Below are 17169 nucleotides of genomic sequence, written 5' to 3'. Positions count from 1 at the left end.
GTCAAATCTTGCCTTTGGGCCCCACCAATTTTATGAGAAACTTAAATTGCAATTCGTGTGTGTCGCGACCTGCCCACGTGATCCTACAACAGGGAGAAGACAGGCTAATGGCTCGCCAAGGGAATGGCTCGCTAAGGGAGGTCTTGCGTATGGGCCCCTTGGCTTGGGCTCTTCTAAGCCCATACCAAGTCTCGATGTCAAAAATTCGTATTCGACCTTAATGTGTTCGGATGACATGTGCGAGTGTATATACAGAAGGGAGTTGCCATTGATCTTTCGAGGAGGGTAGATCGTAGACCCTATCGAGCAGTTGAGAGGGGTCGCTCGATTCCACGCAACCAGAGATTTTTGGGTTCGGGGATTAGTTTACGCTAGTATTTCTACTAGAGCCCTTGTGGTTACCATGAGAGTGGTTGTTAACTAAGGTGATCATGCAAGGTTTAGTCGCTTTTAATTCCTAATCATATTTTTGCAACCATGCTAGGCGTTTATGCAAAATGATTTTGTAGGGGTTCATTTCATGGCATTTTTCTAATTTTCGAGTTCTATCTTAAAAAATAAAATCAACCAAAGCATTCAAAGGGTACAAAGGAGGAAGCATAGGAATTTGGTTTGATAATGCCAAACAATTAAAAAAAGCTATTGTCAAGAGATCAATTTATGAACAAAGGTGTGTACAATTTTATAGACATACTAAGGACTTTTTCTCGGAGCTAAGTGGTCACAACTAAATTAACCTTGGAAGATTTATGGCTCATCGAGTAAGATGACCAGTTTATTCCGATTAGGTCATTGCTTGGAAGAACAAACTTGTCTCATTATTTTTTACAACAAAAGGGTAACAAGTGTATGATTGTTGAAACATTTCTTCAACACTATTAAGGCGATGCTCGAGATGAAGAGTGCTCGGTTGAAGCCGTTAGTGAAGGAGCAGTTAGGGGTCAATGTATCGAGGGATCAATGCAAAAGAGCCAAGTAAAAATTGATGAAGGCATTGATGGGTCGGTACAAGGAAGAATATGCCCAGGTTTGAGATTATGCTTATGAGTGTCAACTTCAAAACTCACTCGGTAGAATTTATGTAGAGATTGTGGAGAGGCCATTGCCCGACTCTGCGACCAAGTTTGATAGATTTTATGTTTGTTTTGACGCATGCGGACCGAGATTTTTGGTTGATTTTAGAAGAGTTATAAGATTAGATAGATGTTTTTCGAAGGGGTTATGCAAGGGGGAGTTGTTGGCTGCCGTTGAGAGAGATGCCAATAACCAAATATATCACATAGCTTGGGCTGTTGTCAAGGTAGAGAATAAGGACACTTGGTCCTGGTTTCTAAAGAATTTGATCACTATCCATGAGATAACCGATTGGGAGGTCGAGCATTCATGAGCGACCAACAAAAGGTAATGCTTATTGCTTTTGCTGATAGTCTTTTTTTTTTTTTTAAAATTATGCAGGTGCAACTGCTGTTGTTAGTGCACATAGGAGTTCAAAGAAAACTCTTGTATTAAATTACTTTTTGCTTTTGCTTTTGCTGATAATCTTTTTATTTATTTTTAATTATTTAGGGACTTTTTTTTACATTAACCGAGTTGATGCCACATGCTGAACATAGGATATGTGCAAAGTACATCTATGCAAACTGGACAAAGATTTATAAAAGAGTCAAATTACGGAGGCAATTTTGGCGGATAGCAAAGAGCGCCAACATAGCTAAATTTAGAATGGCCAAGAAGGGATTGTTAGAATTAACAAAAGACAATTTTGAGGCACTATTTTGAACTGACCCTAAGCATTGATGTAAGGCATTCTTTAGCAAAGAATTCAAGTGCAATATTATCAACAACAACCTTGATGAAGCATTTAATGGCAAAATACTTGAAGCCGGGTGCAAACCGATCATGAGCATGATTAAAGACATACGATTCATGGTTATGAGAAGACTGCAGACACAAATAGATGAGGTTGCAAAGTGGACAAAACAATGTGGTCTTAGGATTGCCAAAAAATTGGATGATAACCTGGCTGCTACTAGGTTCTGTCATGCAACACGGAATGGAGATGATGGTTTTGAAATTGTGAACAATAGCGGTACGTATATCGTCCACTTAGAGAGGAAAAGTGTTTATGCCGAGCTTGGCAATTAACTTGAATTTTTTGTGCACATGCCATTTGTGCAATCCAGTCATAGCAATAGAACCCAGAGGAATACCTACATGAGTATTACAAGAAAAGCACATATCTTGAGTCTTACAAATTCATGCTATAGCCTCTTAGATCGAGCAAATTTTGGGAGTTAATAGATCGTGAAGCTCTTATACGTTGCCACTAAAGAAGCTAATAGGAAGGCCAAAATGGAAACAAAGAATAGACGTAGGGGAGATCCAAGTAAGAGAATGAGCAGAACCGACACAAAGATGAAGTGCTCCTATTGCCATACGGAATGACACAATAAGAAAGGTTGTAAATTGAAGAAGCAAAATTAATAACAGCCCAGTGATGGACCAAGTATAGGAGCAACTTCAGTTGAAGGGCCTACTGATAGGCCATTTATATGGCAACAGTTAGGCCTACTCATGGGCCAACACTTGGGCCTATTGATGGGTCTATTGGAGCAACATCTACGGGTCCAACCACCGAGTCCACGGTTGAACGAAAGAGAAGGCAAAAATATCCAGTAAGTTACACAATTATTTGTGTTAGTTTTATTTTACGGACTTCACTTTGACTTTGTTAAATTTTTATGTCTTTCTTAGGTGAGAAGAAGACAATCTACTTAGATTGCTGAAAGTGAGGCACCACAACAAACAAGAGGGGCTCTCGAGAAAATGATCAGGTAATGTGGTTATGTTATCTATGCAAACGAACGTCTTGGGATGACTATATTGAATGTAAGTTTTGTAGGACTTGTGTATTTCAATTATTGTCAATTATATTTCATATCATTGACCATATCATTATTGTTGTAGCCAAGGTTGATTATCGAGCTTCTAATCGCTTAATGGGGCCTAACTCAAGAGTCCAAAGCTGTGCCAAGGAAGAGTAGTCCAAAGAAGAAAAAAGTTGCTGCAGCTCCAAAACAGCCATCAACTACTAAAGCTCATGCCAAGAAGGTTTAGGGAACAACAAGGGTAGTTGAAGTAATCGCACCGGTTGAAGAACTTGCACGTGACGATGATGAACCACCCGCAAGCCCATCTCAAGAACCTAGAGGATGGGTTAAAAAAAGTGCAAGGATCATGAATCAAGTCAAAAAAGCTATCAAAAGGAAAAAAATCTGGGGGGTGATGGATGTTGATTGAGTTTGATGTTGTTATGTTTTTTTTTTTGTTACTTTTTCACATGTTTAGTGGGAGGTGAACATTGAATGATGGTGGAAAGCACTTCTGATGGATGTTTTTGTTTGTGCGGGATCGGTTGGTATGATTGATAGATGTTTTTGTTTGTGAATTATCAGTTAAATGTGAATGGCAATGAAGTTTTTATCAGCACCTTACTTTTTCGTTGTTGTGTTGTTCTTGATTGATGTGAGGTTGATGGTGTTATGTTACTGGGATGATGTTGTTGGAGTTTTTGTCTGTGTAGGTTGGGTTATGCTTGCTCTAAGCGGCTCCTAGTACATGTGCAGCTCCTAGTACATGTGCAGCTTTGAACTGCGGACTAGCAAATGCTAGTGCAAGCAGAAGCAAGAAGTGCAGCTTGCACCACCACCAGTAGCACTTGAAGCTGCTGTATGTGGTGCAAGCTTACACCCGTAGTTGCTAGCGCACCAGCTTACACTAGTAGCAGCTGCTGCGGCTCCAAGTTGTTGTTGCTGTACCGGGTTCGATCGGCACCGAAATGGCCATTATGCAACCTTTGTTGGTACTAAAATGGCCATTTTCACTAAAACTTGACATTGAAGTAATCATTTTAACAAAAACTTATCACTTAAGTGATCACTTTAGTAAAAATTAGGCACCGAAGTATTAATTTTTTAAGCACAATTGGCACTGAAGTGATCACCTTTAGCAAACCACTACTCTTTCATTTAACAGCATTTGCAGCAAAAATTGCAGCAAACCAGAAAATCACCAACAACTAACATCTCATTCACAAACAAAGCAAAGGAAGTTGACAATGCATAACAACTAATCTCAACAAAACTTGTAAATGTGCACACACAATGAATTCCAACCTTGACTCAACCAAAAGTAGATAGCAAACTCTTATTTCATACAACAATTAGGGAAAAACACCAAACCAACAACACAACTACAAATTACCCTTTCACAACTACATGTTTCATTCATATTCAACTATGATAGATTGAGAAACCTATTCTCATCGGTCCCTTTACATTTGCCCATAAAATAGGCTACACAACATAATAATAAGACAATCAACGCTCGAGAACAAGTTCTTTCAAATTTGAAGCTTGAAACTTCCTTCTTCAAATGGTTAGCCAAAGATGCTAAAGCCTTATTTTTAGCTTGCATTGATTGAACATCAACATCCTCCAACTCGTCTAGTAATGTAGGTAACGATTGATGTCGTCCTTCAAGAAGTTTCAATATTACCTCGGTCGCTCATTTGGAAAATTTCGCATCGACCCATTTGAAATATTTGCATTTCAAGCCTTTTCTATACATGGCGCATTCATTGAATTGTCTTCCCAGATTCAACCGAGTCCAAGATGTTCTTATTGGACTCGGTAACCCATAATAACAATAACACTTACCTTCTTCGCTTCGAGAAGAATTGGGATTAGGGGTTGAGGCGCCAAGCCGCTGGTGTTGCTCGTGAAGCCCCCCATTTTCAAGTTTGAGCTGTTATTTTTTTGGGCAAATTGAAATTGGGGTTAGGCGGCTTTGAAATTGGGGATTTTTTTGAATTGGCTGATTTAGGGTTTGAGGCGCTGCTGAAGCCGCCTATGAAGCCCTCCATTTGCAAGTATGACCTGTGATTTCTTTGGGGCAAATTGAAATTGGGATAGGGTTTCAAATTGGGGATTTTTTTCTTCAATCGGCTGATTTAGGGTTCTTATTTTAAGAACCATGTGCAAAACGACGTTGTGAAGGCTTTGTGCTGTTGATTGGACTCTCTGACGGCCACATTGACTTCACTTATTAATAAAATAAGGCTATGTCGAAATTCCGACGGACCAAATCGGACTTCGCACTAAAACGTTTGTTTTATAAAAAACTTGGCACTAAAGTGATCCGATTGAAACTTTTGATGCTAAAGTGATCTCCGCACACAACTTTTAGCACTAAAAGTGTCCTTTTCCCGTCCTAACTATATTGTGCAAATACCAATTCAGTCCTAAATTTTTTAATTTTGACAATTTAGCCCTAATCTTTGGGTGAAATTTCAATGCAATCCATCCATCCAATTATCTTAAAAAATCGCTAACGTGGCGGTTCGAGTGTCGTCGGCCCTCCTACGTGGCACATCACCACGCCAGCGATTTTCCCGGGGAAATTGATTGGAAAGATTATATTGGAATTTCACTCAAAGGGTTATGATTAAATTGGCAAAATTAGAAAATTTAGGACTGAATTGGTATTCATACAATATATTAGGGATTGATTGGACAATTTTCTTTTTTCGAACCCCTGTCAATTTATGTGGATAAATGGATTCTATTCCATAAGTTAAAAGAAAACAATATATGACCTCGATTCTTGACTTGTCAATAACTGCCATTGAACTTTCTACTTGTCAATTTATGTGGATAAATGGATTCTATTCCATTAGTTAAAAGAAAACAATGTTGCAACCAACATTGCTTGCATATAGCTAATAGTTCACATCAGCCTCAAGTTGTCCTCGACCGCGATTTTAGACGGAACATGTGCTAGCAAAAGAGCACATTATTATAGCCGGTGCTTGTTTCAGTTCCATGACGATTTGCTTAATTTGCAAACTAAATTCAACTAAATAAGGATTCATGCAAATTCTTCAGCGTGGATCAGGTAGAACAAATTGATTGCAGGAAAAGAGAATAAATATAATTGCAATTTTCGGACAAGATGTGTTTGTTATGAATGATATATAAGAATTTGCGTGGTTGTGGTAACTAGTTAAGCTACAAGCTCTCATTTCATAAATGTGAAATCTTAGGCTCCATTTGTTTTGCCGAAAATGTGATTTTTAAAAAAAAAAATTCAAGAAATCATTTTTCAAGAAAATGACAATATTTTCCGGTGTTGGCTAAAACCTAAAAATGAACTGGATAATATTTTCTGCCATTTAATATGAAAAATTGGATTTGATTTTCCTCCATGCACTCATTTTAATATTTTCTTATTTTTTATTGTTCTATTCTTTTTTTTAAATGAATTTTAGTTATTTTTGTTTTCCTTGTTTCTTTTTGTTTTATTTTTCTTTTTCCTCCGTCCTCTCTCGTGACCGCCCGGCTATGGCCGCTAGCGAGCTTAGGGGTCGCTGGGTAGTGTCTGTGGTAGGTCCCCGAGCTGCCGACCATCATTGAGGCCTGGCGATTGGCGGAGAAAGGGAAAAAAAAAGAAAAAATAGAAGAAAGACAAAAAATAGAAAAGAAAAGAAAAAAATTATATAAATAAAGATAAAAAATTATTAAAAAAATCAAAGCATGAAGATAGAGAGAAGAGAGAAAAGAAAAATTAGTCTCCACATAAAATGATTTCCTCTTTTGTTTTTTTCGTTGACGGAAAATATTTTCCTTAACTCATTCATTTTTCATGAACCAAATGTTGGAAAATTCGAAAAATAATTTCTTGAAAATTATTTTCCGCGAGGCTTATTGTTCAAAGCTTATGATTAAAGAAGAGACAAGTGGTCATATATGGCTTTATTCTTTTACAAAAAAAAAAAAACATTATAAAGGATGAGATGCAGAGCCAAATCAAGAAAAAGTTACAGGTGCATGTAGTATATACACCAACACAGCTTCATATTCTAGAATGCCAAAAATAAAAGTTAAAAGAAAATCCAGCCTCATATTTCTGCATCAATTTCCAGACTAATGTCGTATGGTCCTATGACATCAGCAAACAAAAGACCCTTCTTCTGAGGAAGTTGAGCGATCCTTTCCGAATCCTCTTCAGTGAGAGACCAGCCGAAGATGTCGAGGTTTTCCCTCATCCTCTGCTTGTTGAAGCTCTTTGTCACGATGCTCACTCCTTGCTCATACAACCATCTCAGAGAAACCTGCAACATTTACGCATGACCATTATTCGGTTCATTAATGTTTCCTGATGCCTGCCGGATTTGGTGCCGGAAGGATTTGGTAAGAAATTTTGTGAAAATAGAAGTGAACTGTGAAAGTACATAGGCAAAAATTAGGAATTTTCCTGATTTTTTTTTTTATTTACCTGAGCAGGTGTTTTGCCTCTGGCTTTGGCAATCTCTCCCAGGACATCACATTCCACAACTCTGTTGTGTCCCCACTTGGTGTTGTAGGCACCCAAGGGAGAGTAAGCGCCTATGTGGATGCCCTTCTGAGTGCAGTACTCCCTCAACTGCTTCTGCTGCCAAATGGGGCTCATTTCCACCTACATACACCCTCATCACCAAAAACTTAGCCAAACCTTTGATTTATTCGGCACGATGGTGTAAAACGATTCATGGAACTAACCTAACTCAACGATATATTTGGTAACTCGCTAGAGTCCTCAAAATTTTCAGGACTATATTAGCCGAACCGACAGATAATGATTATATCTGTGGCACGCTGTGCGACGAATCAGCGATTGATTATGTGGGTCACACCTGATTAACTGCGGGAGGGATTTTGGCAGTTGATAGCAGCTCCTCCAGCTTCTTGCAAGAGAAGTTGCTGACTCCAATGCCCTTGGTGAGACCCAGGTTCTTGCCCTCTTCCATGGCTTCCCAAACCGACTTTATGTCCAGGGGAAGTATGTACTCCCTCTTCTTGACCGGCATATTCGTCACCTCTTTGCTCAGCCTCACCGGCCAGTGGATCAGGTACATGTCCACATACTCTAGTTGGAGGTTACTGCAATGGCCAAACAGCTGACCCAAGTCAATTCTATAAGCAAGGAAAATTGAACATTCATGGCTTTTGCACTATCACTTTTGCTCACAGCACAAAGGAGAGGACTAATGGCATCATGCGATACCGACCTTAGACTCATCTTCATGGCGGGCACGATCATGTCCTTCTCCGCAAAGGAGCTCCACAGCTTGGTGGTGATGAAGAACTCATCCCTGGACTTCACCAGGCCGAGACGCAGGGCCTCGGCCATCGCCTCCCCAAGCGGCTTCTCAGAGCCGTATGCGAAGGCGGTGTCGAAATGGCGGTACCCGGCTCTCATGGCCTCGAGCATGGCGGCCTTGGCGGTCTCTGGATCGGGCGGGGGGTTGGTTGACGTCCCCATGCCGATCACTGGCATGGTCCGGTCGCAGGAGCCTACGCTTATCTCGGGAACTTGAGTCACTCCCATTTTTTTGTGCGTGTACTTGGAGCAAAGTCCGTGTTCCCTCGTCGCTTATATAGGATCAGAATGCGTGGTCCCATTCGAAATTTGTTGACTAATCTCATATGAGTCGCGTAGGCTTCCACAAATTATAGGAAAGATTGATGATTCTAATTGGACGAATTACCAGCAAAAGTCTTCATCATTGACGGTTTCGTCAGTTTGAATAAATCGGAAAGATTGATGATTCTAATTGGACGAATTGCCAGCAAAAGTTTTCTTCACTGATGGTATCGTCAGTTTGAATAAATTGTATCACTAATTGAATGGTCTATTCTATCTTTATTTTGTTTGAAGATTAGGCCGGCTAAGGATCTTATTCCGCTCATGGGAGCGAAGTGGACGTTGGCATGAGTTCAGCACTGCTTCCAGAATCCCAGATATTAGTCTTTGCCTACTTTATGATTCGGGATAATGACATAAATGATACGTCAACTTTGACGCAATGATCAATGTGATTCCTGGACTTTTAATTTATTCAATGCGGTCTATGAACTTTGTTCTAATGTGCAGTGCGGTTCCTAAATTTCTAATTTGTTCAATGTGATCCCATATAAAAAGTTCAATGTTGTCCATTTGGTGCATAAACTATATGAAAATATTCAATATTATCCTTTCAACTTCAGGGATAACGTTGAACATCTTCGTATATTTAATTGAGGAAATTGAACATTTACCAGGGGTCTATGGATCTAATTGAACAACTTAAAAGTTCGGGGACGGCATTGCACATTAGACTAAAATTCAGAGATTAGATTAAATAAATTAAAAGTTCAAGGCACACATTGCATATCGAACCAAAATTGGGAAATTATCTGGGTCAATTTTTTCCTACAATTTCGAACATCCCAATAAGTGGCATGTATTGTCAACGAAGTCATGGGCGTACAATTTGGACCGTCTAGATGTAATTCGATTAAGACATGCCAGCTAAGGTTGACTTCTCCCGTAAGACAGATGGAAATCGGCTGCGCATACATAGGTTTGGCATTTTTATTTTTATTTTTGGTCAAAAGGAAGATTTTCATTTAACATGAAAGAGAGCTATATTAATTCCAAATAAAATTGTACATCCCACAAAGTTAGTACATTTGAAAAGTGAATCAATTTGATACAGCCCACAAAAAAAAAAGTCGCTTATTCCTTAAAAGATGAATCTGTCATAGCGTTGAAATACAACCGGCGGTCAATCACCGAATCTCACATCATTATCGGTGATGAGCACATACCAAGAAACCCTTCTTCAGTAGCTACGGCTTTGTCAAAAGATAGTGCGTGCCTAGATTCGACGTCCCCCACTCTAATAAGTTGAAAAAGTACATAAAGCACATTGTAAATTCCATATCTATATCTAGATTGTGATAAAGATAGGGATAAAAGAACACCAAAATCTAGTTTTACCTCTAGATCAAGAGAGAATGGCTGTAAAAAAATATCAGTTGATCACAAAATCACTTTTAGATATGCCGATTGCTTAAGATAGAAAAGAAATTTCAAAAACTTGTGGAGCGCTTGACAATCTAGAGCAAGCATCCAAAACCGAAACGATCGAGAAAAGAACAAATTCTTTTGAAGTACTTGCGCTTTGATCTTTAGACCTTACTTTCGTAGAGGATGGCGATGACTTCGTCAACAAAATTCACGAAGACATCTAGAAGATAGCGAGATAGGGAGATTGAAAAGGGAGAGGTGGCGAGGGAGAGCGGGAGAAGTTTCAAGGGGCGACAGTGGCATCTTGGCTAACTTGAAAAAAATGACCCTCGTGGAGTAGCGGCGTGAAGACAACGCCGTACGCTTGGGATTTTTATTAGGTGAGCCGAGACCAGTCGTCTTTGCATTCGTCAAAGCCAGTGGATTTATTTATGCATGGGTTGCATGGAGTTGCCCACTAACAAAGTATTCCATGAGATTCGGATAGTCAAATTTGATGAAATCCACATGAGATCCATCATCTGTTATAGTTCATATACTAAATCGGCAAAAGTGCAAAAAATTTAAGACTTTTTCTGATAATTTTTCAGGTAGAATCTACCTCTCGGTTTAGTTTTAAGCATAAAGTAATTGATCCTTGCCCTAGCCTACCTAAAAGATGACTTGGTCTATAAAGTTTACACGGTCTTTGGCATTATAGGATAGCTGATCGCCGAAGGTCCGAAGGAGCCCTGAAGGGTTTCATCCAACGGAAAACAAAAGAAAACACAGCCTCCGTTCTCTCTCTCTCTCTCTCTCATTTTTATCCCGTTCAATTTCAACGGTCGACGAAATCCATCTCAAATCCCTCTCATGCATAATCGGGTAGGTTTTAGGTTCTTGATCAAGCACCTCCCCATTTTGAAATCAATCACCATTAACGAAAATGGTAAAGCAAGTGATGGGATTGTGGATTATGTTACAACCAAGAGTGTGTCCGAATCTAAGACTGGATTGTCCTTGAACCTAGACCATGGAAGACGTGCTGCAACCTAGGGATCACCGGGCAGCTCATCCAACTGACGATGATCTTAAGTAATGGTGGTCTTAAGCAACCACCATGACGGTGCTCGTCTATGGAGGTCAAGCCCATTTCGAGATTTGGGTATTGACCTGGGCTGCTCAATTTCCTATCATGGTGGTCTTAAGCAATCACCACAATAGACACAGCCACCGTGGTGGCAGTCGCCGACAGTATTGCTTTTAAAACTCCTATTTGGTTTTTTTAGTATTTGGGTTCGTGTGAGTTGAAACTTTTGAATCCGATTTGGGACATTTTGAGGAGAAGAAGAAGAGGAGGAGGAGAGAGACGGTATTGTTTTAAAAAAGAAATGGCCGAGTCATTTGCCACGTAGCAGAATAGTCGGCTTGAGAAAATCCACGTTGGAGTTACATAGGATTACTGAGAAATCCACTAGGCACCGGCTAACTAATGTTCTATTTTTACTATTATAGAATTCAAAAGTTTAAATTTACGTAAACGAAACAGTCTAATTATATAAACATTTAAATAGTGTTGAAGAACTGATTTGGCCTTTTATGGAAAGTCGATGGATTAGACCGGGCAACTCGCAAATTTAGGAATCTGATATAGCTCTAAATCAAGTTCTGCTTTTACTATTATATATCATAAGTTAAAATATGCATAAATGAACCTTTCAAAATACTTATAAAGACCAAATTTTTAAGAATCTAAAAAAAGGAAAACATATTTTTCTATTGAATTAGGAAATGGACGGGTAATAATGTAACTATGAAAATGTGCAAATAATGTTGAATGATTAATTAGAATTTGTTGTGGAAGTTGAGGGACTAAATTGGACAATTTGAAATTTTAGGGATTACACTAAACGTCCAAGAATAATACAAGAATCACATTAAATGAATTGAACATATTAAAGGTTCAGCAATGATATTGCACATTAGGCAAAAAATTAAAAACTATTAGTGTCATTTTCCCCATAAAGTTTTACAATGAAGATGCATTAATACAATTTTCAACTTTGATTAGTTTTTCTAAACAGCAAAACTACCCTAGTAATCCTAAATATATTGTGGGACATGAAGAATTTCCCCCTCCTCGATCATTTTGGGGGGAAAGCATTTTGGAGATATAGGCCGGGCTCTTCCGCCACTCCAAGAAGGATGTTCTCGAGATGTCACTTCAGTCCTAAACTTTTAAATTTTGACAATTTAATTCTGAACCTTTGGACGAAATTTCAATGCAATTCATCCGGCCAATTTTCTCCGGAAATCTCTGATGCGGCATTCCAGTCATCACCGGCCGTCCTTTATGGCACATCGACAAGTCAGCCATTTCCGGGAACGGAAGGATTATATTGAAATTTCGCCCAAGGTATAGGACTAAATTGGTGAAATTATAAAGCTTAGGACTGAATTGCTATTCATACAATATATTTGGGATTCATTGGACAGATTTCTTTTTCTAACTCTAAAGAGAAAATAATATAATATCTCCGTTACAGATTTGGTGAGATGTTGCCATTGAACTTTCTACTTGCCAATTTATGTGGATAACTGGAATTTACTTCAGAAGTTAAAAGAAAACAATGTAACAATAACAACCAACATTTTTTTTTTTTTGGGGTCAGAAAAGAGATATCCATTCATTTCTTAACTCTTAGCTTGCAAGTACAAAGCATAAACATCAGCACAAAGTAACCAATTAAGAGGCAGAGGATTTTTTCTAAAGGCCTTAGCTACCAGTCTGCCACTTTGTTAGCCTCTCTCTTACAATGGACCAAGCTTATGCCCGAGAAGTTCTTCAAGAGGCCTTGGGCTTCCAAGATAAGGACACGTACATCCCACTGACATTGATCAGCACTTGTGAGGGCTCTGCCTCTCAACAACTCTCAAGCAATCTGACTCCAACAGAAGGTACTCCGACACACGATCATAGAAGAAGACAAATGTTTCAACAAGAGCACTGACCTCGGCTTGAGCTGCAGGGCTGGCCCTCACTGTTTTGGTGAATCCCTTCTATAATTCGTCCGAAGCTATCTCGCATCACTCCTACAACCATCTGTGTTCTTTGCTGTCTAAGATCAACAAAGGAGATCCTGACCTTGCTCTGGGGTATACCAACCGGCTCGGGCCCGACCCCAAGATCGTGCAGAGGCAAATCCGGGTTAGGGAGTTGTCCGGTTTCCATACGGGTCCAGGGATGGGCGTCTCGTCCCTGCCACCGAGTTCCATCCCCTTGCCATGCTTCTTGGGCAAGAATGACGTGGCAACGTGCCGTTTAAGGCAGCTTTTGGGGCTCGATTTGTCGTGAATTTAAATGGAAATTCGCATGGTTCTAGAGACTTGCGGCAATACCCGTGAATTCTGGGACTTGGATGGATGCGTTTCACTAGAGATTTGCTTGTGTCAGAATCAAAAGGGCTCTCCTTTATCTTTTCAAGAGGAATGGGCTTTTGATGCAAGCAAAAACGAAATTGTTGAAGATGGAACTTTGGTAGTCTCCATCTCGAGGAAATTTCTGTGCATGTGGATCTAATGCCGGGTATTTATTTTAGCCTCTGGTCTATAAATCCAAGTATTGGTCGGCAGAATTTTCAATGTAGGCATCGGTCTGCCCCTTTAGAAATAAATGCTGGCTAACTTATGATTCTATGTTGGTGAGAGTTGCAGATTTTTACAGATAGGTCTGATCCTAAGTATTTCTTGCTTCTAAGTAATCCATCAGTTTCATGGAATAAAGTTTATGATGGTGATTTACTATATGTCGCTATTTGATGGGCGACTGAGCCAGTTTCATATGGATGTGCAAGTGGAATTCAATTTTGTTCCTTAGAAAATCAAGCATTTGAGGGTAGATTAGTGGCCAAAGGGTATACATAAAAAGCTATATATATATATATATATCACATATAATATCTAGTCGAATTCTTCTTGTTTTAGCATCAATTTATGATCTCCGTGCTCATCAAATTAATGTCCAAACTACTTTCTTAAATGAAGATTTAAATGACAAAATTTACATTGAACAACCGGAGGATTTTGTTCTTCCTGGACATGAAAGGACAGTGTGTAGATTGATTAACTCTCTTTATGGGTTTAAGCAAACATTTAACCAGTGCCATGAAAAAATTGATTTAGTCGTATTGTCTAACGGTTTCAAATATAATAGTGTCGATAAGTGTATTTATTCTAAATTTATTAAAGACTACGGTGTTTTAGTTTGCTTATATGTTGATAATATGCTTATTTTTTAAATCAATATGACTGGAATCATTGATACTAAGAAGTATCTAACTTTCATATTTAAATGAAAGACTTGGGTGAAGTAGGACCTACCTCGGAATTTAAATTTAAAAAATATAATGTGGTTTACTCTTTGAGCCAAAGTGATTACATTGACAAGATGTAAAATAAATTTAAACGTGTTTGTTTCAAAGAAATGAGTACTCCATTTGATACTAGTATTGAATTAAATTATAATACTGGTAGGGTAATAGCACAACATGAATATGCGAGTGTGTTGTATTAGATCCGATATTGCATTTTCCGTGTGTAAGTTGATTAGATATACTAGTAATACAAATATAGAACACATAAATGTTATCACTAGAATTTTTTTTGTTATCTTAAGAGAATTGAAAATTTGGGATTCTTCTATAACAATTATCCAGTTGTATCATAAGGATACGCCGATGCTAGTTGGATTACCAGTGTGTGAGATAACCATTCCACTTCTGGATATCTCTTCACATTAGGTGGATGTGCTGTATCTTGGGCGAGCAAGAAACAAACATGCATAACTCACTCAACAATGAAATCTGAATTAGCAACTGGGAAAGGAACTGAATGGATAAGAAATTTGCTGTTGAACATCAAATATGACATGACCTAGTCTTATGCCTCATATTTCTATTCACTATGACAATCGGGCTACTTTGGCAAAGACTTATAGTAGCACCTATAATAGCAAGTTTAAGACACGAGTTCGTGAGACAATTGATTTAGGATGTTACCGTAACAATTGTTAATGTGAGATCATGCAAGAATCTGTTTGATCCCTTTGCAAAGGCTCTACCGAGAGAAGTAGTAAAGGCGACCTCAATTGTTATCCGGAGCTTGTTCTCTTTTGAAGTAATCTGGAATTTATTTGGGTTTGAAGTTGTGCCCTTTAAACTGAAATATTTCTCTCGTGTATCTCAATCGAGAAAGTGAATGAAATGTTATTTTGACCAAAAAAAAAGGAAAAAGAGAGCAATGATCATATATGGCTTTTATTCCTTAAAAAAAAACATTATAAAGTACGAGATGCAGAGTCAAATGAAGAAAAATTATCGGTGCATATAGTATTACACCAACATAGCCTCATATTATAATTTGGCAAAAAATAAAAATTAAACAAAGAAAAAACTAGCCTCAAATTTCTGCATCAAGTTCCAGACTAATATCGTATGGTCCTATGACATCAGCAAACAAAACGCCCTTCTTCTGAGGAAGTTGAGCGATCCTTTCCGAATCCTCTTCGGTGAGAGACCAGCTGAAGATGTCGAGGTTCTCCCTCATCCTCTGCTTGTTGAAGCTCTTTGTCACGATGCTCACTCCTTGCTCATACAACCATCTCAGAGAAACCTGCAACATTTACGCATGACCATTATTCGGTTCATTCATGTTTCCCGATGTCTGCTAGATTTGGTCGGATTTGGTGCCGGAAGGATTTGGTAAGAAATTTTCTGAAAATGGCAGTGAACAGTGAAAGTACATGGGCCAAAAAAATAGGAATTTTCCTCATTTTTTTTATTTACCTGAGCAGGTGTCTTGCCTCTAGCTTTGGCAATCTCTCCCAGGACATCACATTCCATAACTCTGTTGTCTCCCCACTTGGTGTTGTTAGCACCCAAGGGAGAGTAAGCGGTTATGTGGATGCCCTTTGCATTGCAGTACTCCCTCAACTGCTTCTGCTGCCAAATGGGGTTCATTTCCACCTACATATCATACACCCACATCACCAAAAACTTAGCCAAACCTTTGATTTACACAGCAAGACGGTGTAAATCGATTTTCGGAACCGACCTAACTTAAACGATCTATTTCGTAACTCGCTAAAGTCTCGAAGAAAATTTTCAGGACTATGTTAGCCGAGAAGCTACTGATAATGATCAAATCCGTCGTGGACCAATTTAGGACCCGTAGTGCCCGGAATCAGCGATTGATTACGTGGGTTGCTAACCTGATTAACTGCGGGAGGGATTTTGGCAGTTGCTAGCAGCTCCTCCATCTTCTTGCAGGAGAAGTTGCTGACTCCAATGCCCTTGGTGAGGCCCAGGTTCTTGCACTCTTCCATGGCTTCCCAAACCGACTTCATGTCCAGGGGAAGGATGTACTCCCTCTTCTCAGCCGGCAATTTCTTCACCTCTTTGCTCAGCCTCACCGGCCAGTGGATCAGGAACATGTCGACGTACTCTAGTCGGAGGTTACTGCAATGGCAAAACGGCTGACCCAAATCAATTTTATAAACAAGGGAAATTGGACAGTCATGGCTTTTGCACAATCGCTTCTGCTCTGTTTCTGCAATTTCCAAAATTTAGACCATCACAGCACAAAGGAGAGGACTACTGGCGTCAAGCGATAACCGACCTTAGACTCATCTTCATGGCGGGCAGGATCATGTCCTTCTCCGCGAAGCTGCTCCACAGCTTGGTGGTGATGAAGAGCTCGTCCCTGGACTTCACCAGGCCGAGACGCAGGGCCTCGGCGATCGCCTCCCCGAGCGGCTTCTCGGAGCCGTACGCGAATGCGGTGTCGAAGTGGCGGTACCCGGCTCCGATAGCCTCCAGTATGGCGGCCTTGGTGGTATCCGGATCGGGCGTGGGGTACGCCGCCGTCCCCATGCCGATCACAGGCATGGTCCGGTCGCAGGAGCCTACGCTTATCTCAGGAACTTGAGTCACTCCCATTTTCTGCGCTGGTACTTGGACTTGGAGCACAAAGTCTGTGTTCCCTCGTCACTTTATATAGGATGAGAACGTGTTGTCTTGTCAGAGTCGAAATTTGTTGACTAAGCTCGGCTGATAAGGGGAAATTGTCAGCAAGACATTTCCACTGACAGTTTGGGTCGACATCAACCTCAATTGTCAATGAATTCAGGGGTGTACAATTTGGACCGCCTTGGGTGGAATCGTAGTTCGATTAAATCACAGCAGCTCAACATTGACTTCTCTCCGACCCACCCAAAAAACAAAAAAAAAAAAAAACTTCTCT

At 39.6% G+C, this 17169-nt stretch overlaps 2 protein-coding genes across 3 annotated transcripts; both read right to left on the bottom strand.

The window, feature by feature from the left end:
* Nucleotides 1–6868: 6868 nt before the first annotated feature.
* Nucleotides 6869–8499, bottom strand: LOC115727814 (D-galacturonate reductase-like). Its single transcript, XM_030658103.2, has 4 exons — nucleotides 8108–8499; nucleotides 7733–7979; nucleotides 7336–7515; nucleotides 6869–7171 (listed from the first exon to the last, which is right to left on the bottom strand). Exons 1-4 carry the CDS (start codon nucleotides 8425–8427, stop codon nucleotides 6959–6961), a joined length of 960 nt encoding a protein of 319 aa, XP_030513963.1. The 5' UTR covers nucleotides 8428–8499; the 3' UTR covers nucleotides 6869–6958.
* Nucleotides 8500–15177: 6678 nt separating this feature from the next.
* Nucleotides 15178–16938, bottom strand: LOC115727805 (D-galacturonate reductase-like). Of its 2 annotated transcripts, XM_048281163.1 has the most exons (5): nucleotides 16546–16938; nucleotides 16139–16385; nucleotides 15714–15893; nucleotides 15323–15540; nucleotides 15178–15230 (listed from the first exon to the last, which is right to left on the bottom strand). In XM_048281163.1, exons 1-4 carry the CDS (start codon nucleotides 16863–16865, stop codon nucleotides 15328–15330), a joined length of 960 nt encoding a protein of 319 aa, XP_048137120.1. In that variant the 5' UTR covers nucleotides 16866–16938; the 3' UTR covers nucleotides 15178–15230; nucleotides 15323–15327. The 2 variants fall into 2 exon arrangements, with proteins under 2 accessions (XP_048137120.1, XP_030513952.1); XM_030658092.2 differs by having other exon boundaries at nucleotides 15178–15540.
* Nucleotides 16939–17169: the final 231 nt, after the last annotated feature.

The sequence above is a fragment of the Rhodamnia argentea genome, chromosome 6, assembly GCF_020921035.1.
Source record: "Rhodamnia argentea isolate NSW1041297 chromosome 6, ASM2092103v1, whole genome shotgun sequence".
Taxonomy (NCBI): domain Eukaryota; kingdom Viridiplantae; phylum Streptophyta; class Magnoliopsida; order Myrtales; family Myrtaceae; genus Rhodamnia; species Rhodamnia argentea.
Note: the sequence above shows the minus strand (reverse complement) of the source record. Positions and strands in the feature narration are given on the sequence as shown.

Excerpts from the sequence above, each read along its gene's own strand:
- LOC115727814 (XM_030658103.2), bottom strand. The coding sequence starts at position 8,427 with ATGGGAGTGACTCAAGTTCCCGAGATAAGCGTAGGCTCCTGCGACCGG. Across the intron at positions 7,516-7,732 it reads TCCCTCCCGCAGTTAATCAG|GTGGAAATGAGCCCCATTTG; the intron begins GTGTGACCCACA and ends GGGTGTATGTAG. Across the intron at positions 7,172-7,335 it reads GAGGCAAAACACCTGCTCAG|GTTTCTCTGAGATGGTTGTA; the intron begins GTAAATAAAAAA and ends TAAATGTTGCAG.
- LOC115727805 (XM_030658092.2), bottom strand. The coding sequence starts at position 16,865 with ATGGGAGTGACTCAAGTTCCTGAGATAAGCGTAGGCTCCTGCGACCGG. Across the intron at positions 16,386-16,545 it reads GCCATGAAGATGAGTCTAAG|TAACCTCCGACTAGAGTACG; the intron begins GTCGGTTATCGC and ends TTGCCATTGCAG. Across the intron at positions 15,894-16,138 it reads TCCCTCCCGCAGTTAATCAG|GTGGAAATGAACCCCATTTG; the intron begins GTTAGCAACCCA and ends TATGATATGTAG.